Raw genomic sequence first — 14,059 nt, 5'->3', positions numbered from 1 at the left:
CAGGGCCTAAGGCTTGCTGACTCTCTACATGCTGAAGTGACTGTCACCAAGAACAAAACTTCCTGGGTCAAGAACATCAGAGGGCAGGTGTCAAGTGGCTCAAAAGAAGCTTTCGTCAACTGGGTGAGGACCCATGACACTGTGGAAGGTCTGATCAGGGGCTTAGTGGAGAGCAAACCTTCCATAAATTGAACTAGAGGCTGCAGAGATGGGCTTACACAGTGATGGTAAGCGCAATTGCACTGAGGTGAACCCTTATGGAGTTGAGACTAGACTCATAAAGGTGTATAAGGTAACTCAGTAAGTGACGGCAGATAAAGACCTGAATGGTCCATCCAGTCTGCCCAACAGTTACATTCATTTCAATTAAAGATTTAAATCAACAATGAACGTGATATTATTTACTTGATCATGGTCTTTCTTTGGTGTTTATGGGACATAGACCATAGAAGTCCACCCAGCTCTATCCTAATGTTCCAACTACTGGAGTTGCCATCAAAGCCCACTCCAGCCTATCCAAATCCATCTTGTCATTTGCGGGACAAAGACAGTAAAAGTCTTCCCGGCATTGTCCTCACATTCCAAACAACTGGAGTTTCCGTCAAAGCTCTCTCCAGCCCACCCTAAACTGGATCACCATATACGGGACTCAAACTGTACAAAGCCAGCTCAGAATCATCCTTAGCTGATACAGAAAGAGCCGCCATATAAGCACTACTTGATATGCAAACAAATATACAACCCTTTAAGTTTTGTTTTTTATATCATTTATTTTCTAATTAAAGATCCTCTGTATTCATTCCACACCTTTTTGAATTCCATCACAGTTTTTTCCCCCCACCAACTCCCTCGAGAGGTCATTCCAGGCATACACCACACACTCTGTGAAAAAGAATTTTCTGACATTACTCCTAAGTCTACCACCCCGCAACCTCAATTCATGTCTTCTAGTTTTACCACTTTCCTTTCTCTGGAAAATATTTGTTTCTTTATTAATACCTTTCAATTATTTAAATGTCTGTATATCATCTCCCCTGTTCCTCCTCTCCTCTAGGGTATATATATTTAAATCTTCAAGTCTTATCTCATATGTCTTTTGGCGCAAGAACCATATCATTCTTGTTGCCTTCCTCTGGACCACTTCAAGTTTTCTTGCATCTTTAGCAAGATACGGCCTCCAAAACTGAACACAATACTCCAGGTGGGGCCTCACCAACGACTTTTACAGGGGCATCAACACCTCCTTTCTTCTGCTGGTTACAAGGATTTAAGGTGTTCTCCTCACAGACAGCAAACCGTGTCCACTTGAAATTATATAATCTCTTAGTGAAATCTTTCCTGGAAGAAAGCGGGACTAGGAAGACACCTTTGTGCAGTTGAAGGGATGCAATTTCTGTCCTCTCAATATCCAAGCAATGAGAGCTAGGGATTGGAGATTGTGATGCAGAAGAGAACTCGTATTCTGAGTGATAAGGGTCAGAAATTAGTCCAGTTTCCATGGACCTTCAGAGGTTAATTCCAGAAGTAGAGGAAACCATATATTTGTATTTAAAACCCTGATATACTGCCTAGGCTGTCAAGCAGATCATAGCGATGTACATAAAACAATTATAATTAAAATAGACATGAAGAGAAAAGGCACATACAACTCATCACTAAAATAAATAATACACTATACAACAGAAGTCCTAGAGCCTTCCATGGCACTAGTGCACCCCTAGCTCTTCATATGCAGCAGAAAAGAAATGGGTTTTTAACAGGCTTTCAAATTTCTTATGATTGTTCAGCACGAATACTGGGTGGAAGTTCATTCTATAATCTTGGAGCGGCAGTCAATGCTGGGGGCCGCACGTGACTCCGGCATCGGCGGTCTCACCACATGCTGAGGGTCAAGTGGGGGTGCAACTAGATGCATGTCAGGCGTAAGCACCCTTGATGCCGATGCACTCTGCTGAATGAAGCCAGCCAGCAGTTCAGGGAACAAGGCCCGGGATGCACTCGAGGGCCGACACTGGGAAAGGCTGGGGTTTTGGCTCAGAGACAGTCTGCAGAACTGCTGGAGTCAAGAAGGAAGGCTGATCCTGGCTGCATGGGGACCATCACACCAGCACCTCTTATATGGAGGGGGAGCGGTTCTCCTGGCACCAATGGTTCTCAGGTACAGACTCCATCAGCACCCCAGAGCTCCCAGCACTGTGTGTCGAGGGGGATCGATGCTGATGCTTCTTGGCCTTCGCCCAATGCCAGTCATCAAGGCTCCTTGGTGCCAACAAGGATGACGTAGAATCCTCCTGTCTCCTCGTTGCTTCCCTTCCCTCTCAGTGCATCCCGCCTTCCTCTGATGTAATTTCCTTTCTGCAAGGGCAGGACGCACTGAGAGGGAAGGGAAGCAATGAGGAGGCGAGCCTGCCTGCTGCTTTTACTGCCGGTTTGCCGAGACTTCGGATAAACTAAAGATTTCAAGACAGGGAGCACAGGTGCACGAATGGAAAGTCAGGGAGCTGAGGGCGGGTGGGCGGGCGTCGGGGCTGGGGTTTGAACGAATCGCTGGACATGGAGGGGAGGGAGGAGAATTGCTGAATATGGAGGGGAGGGAAGAAAGAATTGCTGGACATGGAGGGGAGGGGAGGGGAGAATCGCTGGACATGGATTTGAGGGGAGGGCAGGGGAGAGAGGAGACATGCTGGACATGGATAGGAGGGGAGGGCAGGGGAGAGAGGAGACATGCTGGACATGGATGGGAGGGGAGGACAGAGGAAACATGCTGGACATGGATGGGAGGGCAGGGAAGAGAGAATTGCTGGACATGGACGGAGGGAGGGAAGACAGGAAGGAGATGCACATGGATGGGAGGGGAGGGCAGGGGAGAGAGGAGAAATGCTGGAAATGGATGGAGAGGAGAGCAGGAGATAGAGGAGAACTGCTGAACATGGATGGATGGAGGAGTTGGTGGGGAGAGAGGAGAAAAGCTGGATGGAGGAGAGGGGAAGAGAATTATTGCTTTATATGGATACAGGGGAGGGAAGAGAGAGGAGAAATGCTGGACATGGATGGAGGGGAGGAGAGAGGAGAAATGCTGGACATGGATGGAGGGAAGAGAGAGAAGAAGTGCTGGACATGGATGGGGGGGGAGAAAGAAGAAGTGCTGGACATGGATGGGGGAGGAGAGAGAAGAAGTGCTGGACATGGATGGAGGGGAGGAAAGAAAAAAAGAAGACAATGCACATGGATGGAGATGAGGGAAAGGGAAGAGAGGAGGAAACCTGCACATGGATGGAGAAAATAGGCAAAAGCTGGATCCACTCTATACCTCCTCCAGTCAATTCCACGGAGGAGGACCCAGCTTTTACTTATGGATGTAGGGCAAGAAATGAAGAAGAAAGGAGGAAAGTAAAGAAATAAATGGAAAGGAAGCCCTGGAAACGGAGTTAAGAGAACAGACAGAAAGCAGCAGAATCAGAGACTGGGACCAATATGGATAGAAAAACAAAGTCACCAGACAACAAAGGTAGAAAAAATCATTTTATTTTCATTTTAGTGTTTGGAATATGTCCAATTTGAGAATTTACATCTGCTGTCTTATTTTGCACTGAGTATACTGGAGCTGTAACAGCTTACAGAAATTATTTATAATGAAAAAAAATCACATTATTTTTTTCTCTTATACTAGTATAAATATTTTCAATGATGCCTGTTTATATGCGCCATGGCTGGTATAAGGGGTGTGGCTAATGTTGGTGTGGCTATAATAGGGATGGAGCCATATGTGGTGACCCCACCCATAATGAGTATCGGCACCTTTTTTTTCTAAAAAAAAAGCACTAAGTACGGCAAGAGCACATGGACACCTCTATACCGAGATTGGTATCCTTTCCAAAAGCTATTATATCTGTGCCAACAAAGAGACAAACATGATAATTTGCTCTTATCTGTGCTGCTATCATGCCAATGTTTGAGTATATTGTAGCTTTAACCAGATTTTTCTTCTACTCTGCATAACAGATTTTTAACTCCCATATTTTGAATAGCCCAAAACTTAAATATATATACTAATGCAACTCCTTTGGGTTTATCTCTAGCCAAAAAACAATGGTTTTAAAATTCCAAAACAGTTTTTGTGCAATAAATACAGTAAAAATGATCACAAATTCAACATTTTTTCCTGCTTGTCTAGAGTCCTGGTTGTTAGCCCTATCTGGCAACCTGCTGGGGCACTCTACTAGGGTATGTAATATGGCTTGCCACTTGATACTGAAGATTTATTTTATTTTTATTACATTTGTACCCCGCGCTTTCCCACTCATGGCAGGCTCAATGCGGCAGGCAATGGAGGGTTAAGTGACTTGCCCAGAGTCACAAGGAGCTGCCTGTGCCGGGAATCAAACTCAGTTCCTCAGTACCAAAGTCCACCACCCTAACCACTAGGCCACTCCTCCAATCAAAGCTCTAAAACTACACTACCAACTTTTCAGAGATTTAGTAGATTAAAAGTACCCTTAGTCAGCCACACTTCAGAAACAAGTTTTTTTTCAGCAGAATGTCAACCCCCCCCCCCAAGATTTAAAAGTACTGTTATAGTGTACAGCGCTGCCTATATCTAGTAGCAATATAGAAATGATAAACAGTAGTAGTAGTATAATGTTGGTATTAATAACAATTATAAGCATGAACAGAAGATTTCCACCCCTGAAAATCTCAACCTTAATCCAGCACAAAATGTCAACCTGCTTGTCTGACATTGCTGCTTGGATGTCTCTACGCCATCTGAAGCTAAACATGACTAAAACTGAACTTCTCGTTTTTCCCCCTAAACCCACCTCCCCCCCTTCTCTATCTCTGTTAATGGCTCTCGCATCCTCCCTGTCTCCTCGGCTCGTAATCTTGGTGTCATCTTTAATTCCTCTCTCTCCTTCTCTGCACATATTCAACAGATCGCCAAAACCTGTTGTTTCTTTATCTACAAATCCAAGAAGACAGGAGGAGCCTTCACGGAAAGTCAAAGCAAAACAGCAAAAGTAGAGGCTGACCATGGTGTTTGCTGATCGGTTGGCTGTTCTTTTGTTCTCTCTGTGGATTAACTTGCATACATACAGTGGGGGAAATAAGTATTTGATCCCTTGCTGATTTTGTAAGTTTGCCCACTGACAAAGACATGAGCAGCCCATAATTGAAGGGTAGGTTATTGGTAACAGTGAGAGATAGCACATCACAAATTAAATCCGGAAAATCACATTGTGGAAAGTATATGAATTTATTTGCATTCTGCAGAGGGAAATAAGTATTTAATCCCTCTGGCAAACAAGACCTAATACTTGGTGGCAAAACCCTTGTTGGCAAGCACAGCGGTCAGACGTCTTCTGTAGTTGATGATGAGGTTTGCACACATGTCAGGAGGAATTTTGGTCCACTCCTCTTTGCAGATCATCTCTAAATCATTAAGAGTTCTGGGCTGTCGCTTGGCAACTCGCAGCTTCAGCTCCCTCCATAAGTTTTCAATGGGATTAAGGTCTGGTGACTGGCTAGGCCACTCCATGACCCTAATGTGCTTCTTCCTGAGCCACTCCTTTGTTGCCTTGGCTGTATGTTTTGGGTCATTGTCGTGCTGGAAGACCCAGCCACGACCCATTTTTAAGGCCCTGGCGGAGGGAAGGAGGTTGTCACTCAGAATTGTACGGTACATGGCCCCATCCATTCTCCCATTGATGCGGTGAAGTAGTCCTGTGCCCTTAGCAGAGAAACACCCCCAAAACATAACATTTCCACCTCCATGCTTGACAGTGGGGACGGTGTTCTTTGGGTCATAGGCAGCATTTCTCTTCCTCCAAACACGGCGAGTTGAGTTCATGCCAAAGAGCTCAATTTTTGTCTCATCTGACCACAGCACCTTCTCCCAATCACTCTCGGCATCATCCAGGTGTTCACTGGCAAACTTCAGACGGGCCGTCACATGTGCCTTCCGGAGCAGGGGGACCTTGCGGGCACTGCAGGATTGCAATCCGTTATGTCGTAATGTGTTACCAATGGTTTTCGTGGTGACAGTGGTCCCAGCTGCCTTGAGATCATTGACAAGTTCCCCCCTTGTAGTTGTAGGCTGATTTCTAACCTTCCTCATGATCAAGGATACCCCACGAGGTGAGATTTTGCGTGGAGCCCCAGATCTTTGTCGATTGACAGTCATTTTGTACTTCTTCCATTTTCTTACTATGGCACCAACAGTTGTCTCCTTCTCGCCCAGCGTCTTACTGATGGTTTTGTAGCCCATTCCAGCCTTGTGCAGGTGTATGATCTTGTCCCTGACATCCTTAGACAGCTCCTTGCTCTTGGCCATTTTGTAGAGGTTAGAGTCTGACTGATTCACTGAGTCTGTGGACAGGTGTCTTTCATACAGGTGACCATTGCCGACAGCTGTCTGTCATGCAGGTAACGAGTTGATTTGGAGCATCTACCTGGTCTGTAGGGGCCAGATCTCTTACTGGTTGGTGGGGGATCAAATACTTATTTCCCTCTGCAGAATGCAAATAAATTCATATACTTTCCACAATGTGATTTTCCGGATTTAATTTGTGATGTGCTATCTCTCACTGTTACCAATAACCTACCCTTCAATTATGGGCTGCTCATGTCTTTGTCAGTGGGCAAACTTACAAAATCAGCAAGGGATCAAATACTTATTTCCCCCACTGTAAAGGAATTATTCAAGCCTATCAGCTTCTTCTCAGAGAAAGTTGATTGTGACCCCTGAGGCAGGCGCTTTGGCGCCGAAACACGGACCATCTCGGGTCCTTGATATGAATATTCTGAATAAACTGTTTTTTTATATTATCTCCCTATTGGTTTGCGCATTTGTCAGCCTCTACTTTTGCTGTTTCTTTATCTACAACATTAGCAAAATTCGCCCCTTCCTTTCTGAATACGCTGCCAAAACCCTTATCCACACCCTTGTCACCTCTCGCTTGGATTACTGCAATTTACTTCTCACTGGTCTTCCGCTCAGTCATCTCTCTCCTCTCCAGTCTGTCCAAAATTCTGCAACATGGCTCACTTTCCGCTAAAATCGTTACACCCACACTAGCCCATTCCTCAAGTCACTTCACTGGCTCCCTGTCCGCTTCCATATACAGTTCAAACTTTCCTTACTGACCCTTAAATGCATCCATTCTGCAGCCCCCCAATACCTCTCCACTATCATCTCTCCCTACATTCCTCCCCGTGACCTCCGCTCACTGGACAAATCTCTCTTGTCGTCCCCCTTCTCCTCCACTGCTAACTCCAGGCTTCGTTCCTTTTCTCTCGCGGCACCTTATGCCTGGAATAAACTTCCTGAACCTGTACGTCTAGCTCCATCTCTACCTGTTTTCAAATCTATGCTGAAAACCCACCTTTTCACTGCTGCTTTTGGCTCCTAGCCACTACTCATTTGCCCCCCCCCCCCCTGGTTCCTTCTCACCCAGTACTTCTATCGCCCTTAATTGTCTTGTCTGTATTATTTTAGATTGTAAGCTCTATTGAGCAGGGACTGTCTCTCTGTGTCAGGTGTTCAGCACTGCGTGTGTCTGGTAGCGCTATACAAATGCTAATAATAATAATAACAGGCATTTTAAAGTGAAATTATTAAAGGTAGTATTCAGTCAGGTTCATAGTTTTTTCTGATTTTTGTTTAATCTCTGAATTCAACAAGGTGCCACAAAAATATCAAATATTCTGTTTAAAAAGCCTAGTGATGGTTGAACACAACCCTAATGCCCCAGAGTTTCAAACCACCTGATGCCATATTCTTCCTTCAATTGCAAAGGCAGATAAATTTAATTTAAAAAATACAAAAACTCAATTTATGGCAGAAAAAGCAATGCTGCTATTATCTGAAGATAATTAGTGAAAGAGAGAGATTAGAATAAGATCTTGTACTCTGGCCCATGGACAGTCCAGTCAGCTCAGTAGCCAAACATCTTAGTTCAACAGTAGCACTTCTCTTCTTATTTTTTGTATTACATTTTCTTACAAGCACTGGCCAAAAGAAGATTAAAACAAGATAACACTAGGAATACATCATTCTGGATAAACCTTTCATGCATGGAAATTTACTCCTGCCACCAAAATCTGGGGAAACAGCAAAACGAACGAACATTTTCCTGCCCTGAGGTCAGGACTTCAAAAGACATAAAAACAGACATCTATAACTTAACGTTCTTGGCATGAAGAAAGGATTTCTTAACTCTAAGCAATGCTGTGCTTTGCATCTCTACTCAGTATTGGGAAATCCTGTCTGCAAGTGCCAATTTCATTGTTTTGCCATTTACAGGCGGCCTATGCAAATGATGTTCACAAAATCTGATGCCCAATTATAGAATGTACATAATTTAGATATACATATGGGCTGGCAAGTCTGTAAGAATGTTAATATTTTGAGTTCGAAAACATTACAGAACGTTATACATCTCGTTTGAATGTTGTCCTTTAAAATAAGACAAAAGTTCATGAGAAGCTTCTCTGAAGTCCATGACCACCCTGGGTCTGCCTGCAGCTATCTGCCACTTTCTAACAGCTGGAACTGTGCATAATCCATTGCTTTGTTTTAGTTTACCTCTCTATTACTTAACCCTAATAGGCATGAAACCAGAAGTAGTTAATTTGTGAATTGCGCACCAGACCCATTTGACTAGATGCAGAGAAGCAGTGAAAAAGATGCTCCCGTAGCTCTGATAAGTATTCCAAAGAGCAGGGCAGCTGGGGAGGGCTACAGCCAGTGGAGTGTCATGATTCAGGGTTGGCACAACGGGTAAGCATCGGCAGCTTCTGGCACCCCCGAATGTCTGCGTCCCCCTGCCGTGCTTACCCTCCTTACTGTGTTACACCAGCCCTGGCTGTCTCCCAGTGATGACCCCCCCCCCCCCCCCCCCAATTAATTCTCAATACTGTTCTCCAGATTCTTATCTTCTCACCCTGCACATATCTCCCCAATTCCTGAACCCCAGGACACAAACCAGTTTTTGCTCTCCTTCCCCCTCCTCCAGTAGCACAGATTAAGGAATACTGCTGTGGCTGGTATTGGGGCCTTTTTTTTACTGGGTCCCGCCTAAACAGAAGCAGGAAGTTACCTCACCGAGGGCAAGACCCAGCAGAAGGAAGGCCCCAATGCTGGCCAGAGCAGCTGCTGCCGGCCATCAAGACAGGTTAGTTAGAGGACACGGGAAGAGAGGGATGTGGGTGAGGGAGAGATACAGGATTCAGGAGTGTGGAGGTGGGAAGAGGAAGAGAGAGGCTCGCTGGACTCGAGGGGGGGTGGTGGTGAGAGAGGCGGACTGTGGACAGAGACCTTCAGGGTGCAAATCCTAGATGCCAGGTCTAGTATTTCAGGTACCATGGCAACCTGGCATCTGGGGTTTGTTGAGCCCTGTTCTAGGGAACCAATCTATTTGCAAGTCTCCAGTTATGTTACCTGTGTTTTTAGAGTTCTCTCTGTCAACAGTTGCTTCTCAAACTGTGCTTTAATGCCTACTATGCTTGTTTCTTCTTCTTTCAATCTCTGAACATCTGTAATGTGGATTAAAAATAAAACAGTGTGAGTCATTGACAGCAGTCACTAGATCTAATAGTTGAATGCATTTCAAAAAAGGAGCCAAATCTATGTTTGTGTATACACACGTTCTTGGCCTTCTTTAAACTTGTTGTTTAGATCTTCTTTCTCATTTGCAAGGTTTGCCACATCACAGGTAAGAGTCCTATTGGCTTCTTCCAACTGTAAGAGATTACAGAAAAATAAATTTCCACTTGTAACATCTCCTGCATCCCAAACTGCATTTTCTAGCATACATACTGGAGTAGAGGCATAACCTAAGGGTTAGTTCAGTGGTGTGAGAACTGGGGGAACTGGGCTTGATTCTCACTGCAGCTCCTTGTAAACCTGGGCAAGTCCCTTAACCCTTCATTGCCCCAGGTACACAACAAAAACATATCTTACACTGTGTGCCCACTAAGGATAGAGAAAATACCTGGAAACATCTCTGGTTATACCATAGAAAGGCGGTGTATCAAGAGTCTAATAATAGCAATAACAGTACTGAACACTACTGTTAAATATGACTAGAGCAGGCTTGTCCAACCTTTTGGCCTGTGTCCCAGAACCTGGCCCACCAAGTACTTTTTTCTGGCCCTCGGAAGCTTGGCAAATTCTTGTGGCGCTTACAGTGGGAATCCTGCATTCCTGTCGCGACTCAACAGTCTGTAAGCATGAGCCAAGCAGTGCCAGAAGTTTGGGTTGATCTCGCAGTTTCAAGTCTCACAAGACTTGAAACCACAAGACCAACCTGAACTTCCAGCACTGTTTGGCTCAAGCTTGCAGAGAGCCAAGTTGTGATGGGGAAGCAGGAATCCCATGGTTTATTCTGCAGCTGAATCCAGGTGAGGGAAAAGAAATTGGGTGAAGGCTGGTGGGGGGGCTTACATGAGCAAGCGTATGACTGGGTGAAGGCTGCTGGGGGAGGTTACCTGAGCGAGCGTATGACTGGGTGAGGCTGCTTGGGGAGGTTACATGAGCAAACCTGAGCCTGGGTGAAGGCTGCTTGGGAAGGTTACATAAGCGAGATATTTATTTATTTATTTAAAGCATTTATATCCCACATTTTCCCACCCATGGGTAGGCCCAATGTGGCTAACAGTAATCTACAGAAATCATACAACAGTTCTACAACAAACAATCAACAACATGGAAGTGAAAGAGACAAGGGAGTAATAGCAAAGGTGGGGAAATGTGGAAAGAGTAAGTTAATTCAATAGGTAGAGATGCGGGGCAGGTCTGGAGCGTAAGCTTTTCCAAATAAGAAGGTCTTAAGATATTTTTTGAAGGTCGAATGATCAGAGGTAATTTTTACAAATTTAGGTAGACCATTCCACATTTGTGCGCTAATATAGGAAAAGGTGGAGGCGTAGGTGGTTTTATACTTGAGGCCACAATAGACTGGGTAATGCAGATTTAAGTACAAGCGAGCAGATCTGTGTGAGTTTCGAGGTGGTAAGCTGACAAGAGTGTCCATATACGCAGGGGCTTCACCATAGAGGATTCTTATGCACCAGAGTGCAAATTTTAAATGTGATTCGGTCCTTGACCGGGAGGCCAGTACAGTTTCTCACGTAGTGGTCTCAAATTTTCAAACCTCGATTTGCCATAGATAAGCCTGGCTGCTGTGTTTTGGGCAGTTTGTAGTTTCTTCAGAAGCATGTCTTTGCACCCTGCATATATCCCATTACAGTAAGCAAGGAGGCTAAGGACTAGTGACTGAATGAGACTACGAAATACGTCCCTAGGGAAATAAGGTTTGATGCGTTTTAGCTTCCAAAGTGAGAAGAACATTTGTCTGGTGGTAGAGTTCGTTTGTTGCTCCAGAGTTAAATGTCTATCAACAATGACACCTAATATTTTTAGAGATACTGGGTGAAGGCTTGGGAGGGGACAATACACAGTCATATTTTGCCACTATTTGATGAAACATGCAGCAAAATATGATGGTGTGTGTTCTGACCCTCTGAGTGTTACAAAATATAAAATGTGGCCCCCGAAAGAAAAGGATTGGACAAGCCTGGACTAGAGGCACACAACAGTAAAGTTCTGAAAGACCTCCCCTGATCTATATATTTTTGTAATTTTGTCATGAAGCTTTTTGCCAACTCCTTATTGTTCAAATTTGTGTCCTTGCTTAGAAATGCAGTACCCAGCAGAGGGAACCAACAGGAACTGTTAAATTTAACCTGTCACTATGTGAAACAGTACAACCGTATTTTTCACATGGCTGCTATGAGGTAGGATATGTGGAAACATGAGACTAACTCGGTGTGGAGTAGCCTAGTGGTTAGTGCAGCGGATTTTGATCCTGGGGAACTGGGTTCGATTCCCACTGCAGCTCCTTGTGACTGTGGGCAAGTCACTTAACCCTCCATTGCCCCAGGCACAAAATAAGTACCTGTATATATGTAAACCGCTTTGAATGTAGTTGCAAAATACCACAGAAAGGCGGTATATCAAGCCCCATTTCCCTTTCAAAGCATTTTATATGCAGGCTTAAGGCAACAAAAGATGAACATTTTGAAGGGGTATAGACTTTCTACAGCGACGGTATAAGTACTCATTGTATTTTAAAATATCTTGCCTCTGCATACGTACCAGAACTCAAACAGCAGAAAATCTGCAAAATTTACTTCTATAACATAAACCAAGTAGTTGCTTACAAAGAGCTTAATATGTGTAAAATCCATTAGCTATGTAAAGCGAATGCTACATACCTGTAGAAGGTATTCTCCGAGGACAGCAGGCTGATTGTTCTCACTGATGGGTGACGTCCACGGCAGCTCCTCCAATCGAAAAACTTTACTAGCAAAGGCCTTTGCTAGTCCTCGCGCGCCCATGCGCACCGCGCATGCGCGGCCGTCTTCACGCCAAAAACCGGCTCGTGTTCGTCAGTCCCATATGTAGCAAGACAAAGACAAGGGAAGACACAACTCCAAAGGGGAGGCAGGCGGGTTTGTGAGAACAATCAGCCTGCTGTCCTCGGAGAATACCTTCTACAGGTATGTAGCATTCGCTTTCTCCGAGGACAAGCAGGCTGCTTGTTCTCACTGATGGTGTATCCCTAGCCCCCAGGCTCACTCAAAACAACAAATATGGTCAATTGGGCCTCGCAACAGCGAGGACATAACTGAGATTGACCTAACAATTTATCCAACTAACTGAGAGTGTAGCCTGGAAAAGAACAAACATGGGCCTAGGGGGGTGGAGTTGGATTCTAAACCCCGAACAGATTCTGAAGCACTGACTGCCCGAACCGACTGTCGCGTCGGGTATCCTGCTGCAGGCAGTAATGAGATGTGAATGTGTGGACAGATGACCACGTCGCAGCTTTGCAGATCTCTTCAATAGTGGCTGACTTCAAGTGGGCCACTGACGCTGCCATGGCTCTAACATTATGAGCCGTGACATGACCCTCAAGAGCCAGCCCAACCTGGGCGTAAGTGAAGGAAATGCAATCTGCTAGCCAATTGGATATGGTGCGTTTCCCCACAGCCACTCCCCTCCTGTTGGGATCAAAAGAAACAAACAATTGGGCGGACTGTCTGTTGGGCTGTGTCCGCTCCAGAAAGAAGGCCAATGCTCTTTTGCAGTCCAATGTGTGCAGCTGACATTCAGCAGGGCAGGAATGAGGACGGGGAAAAAATGTTGGCAAGACAATTGACTGGTTCAGATGGAACTCCGACACAACCTTTGGCAAGAACTTAGGGTGAGTGCGGAGGACTACTCTGTTATGATGAAATTTGGTGTAAGCTCACTGACTCCACCAAGAAAATGACCTTCCAGGTCAAGTACTTCAGATGGCAGGAGTTCAGTGGCTCAAAGGGAGGTTTTATCAGCTGGGTGAGAACGACATTGAGATCCCATGACACTGTAGGAGGTTTGACGGGGGGCTTTGACAAAAGCAAACCTCTCATGAAGCGAACAACTAAAGGCTGTCCTGAGATCGGCTTACCTTCCACACGGTATTGGTATGCACTGATTGCACTAAGGTGAACCCTTACAGAGTTGGTCTTGAGACCAGACTCAGACAAGTGCAGAAGGTATTCAAGCAGGGTCTGTGTAGGACAAGAGCGAGGATCTAGGGCCTTGCTGTCACACCATACGGCAAACCTCCTCCATAGAAAGAAGTAACTCCTCTTAGTGGAATCTTTCCTGGAAGCAAGCAAGATGCGGGAGACACCCTCTGACAGACCCAAAGAGGCAAAGTCTACGCTCTCAATATCCAGGCCGTGAGAGCCAGAGACTGGAGGTTGGGATGCAGAAGCGCCCCTTCGTCCTGTGTGATGAGGGTCGGAAAACACTCCAATCTCCACGGTTCTTTGGAGGACAACTCCAGAAGAAGAGGGAACCAGATCTGACGCGGCCAAAAAGGAGCAATCAGAATCATGGTGCCTCGGTCTTGCTCGAGTTTCAACAAAGACTTCCCCACCAGAGGTATGGGAGGATAAGCATACAGCAGACCCTCCCCCCAGTCCAGGAGGAAGGCATTCGATGCCAGTC

General features: G+C 45.3%; 1 protein-coding gene across 1 annotated transcript in view; it reads right to left on the bottom strand.

The window, feature by feature from the left end:
• Positions 1-14,059, bottom strand: part of ROCK2 (Rho associated coiled-coil containing protein kinase 2) — a 428,174-nt gene that overhangs the window by 89,927 nt on the left and 324,188 nt on the right. The window contains exons 23-24 of the mRNA XM_030198858.1: positions 9,643-9,736; positions 9,437-9,531 (exon numbers count right to left, since the gene is read on the bottom strand). Of these exons, the coding sequence (XP_030054718.1) occupies positions 9,437-9,531; positions 9,643-9,736 (189 nt within the window). The remainder of the gene's footprint in view (positions 1-9,436; positions 9,532-9,642; positions 9,737-14,059) is intronic.

Source organism: Microcaecilia unicolor, chromosome 3 (genome assembly GCF_901765095.1).
Source record: "Microcaecilia unicolor chromosome 3, aMicUni1.1, whole genome shotgun sequence".
In the NCBI taxonomy this organism is placed as follows: domain Eukaryota; kingdom Metazoa; phylum Chordata; class Amphibia; order Gymnophiona; family Siphonopidae; genus Microcaecilia; species Microcaecilia unicolor.
The sequence above is the reverse complement of the archived record's forward strand: the minus strand, read 5'-3'. Positions and strand labels throughout refer to the sequence as shown.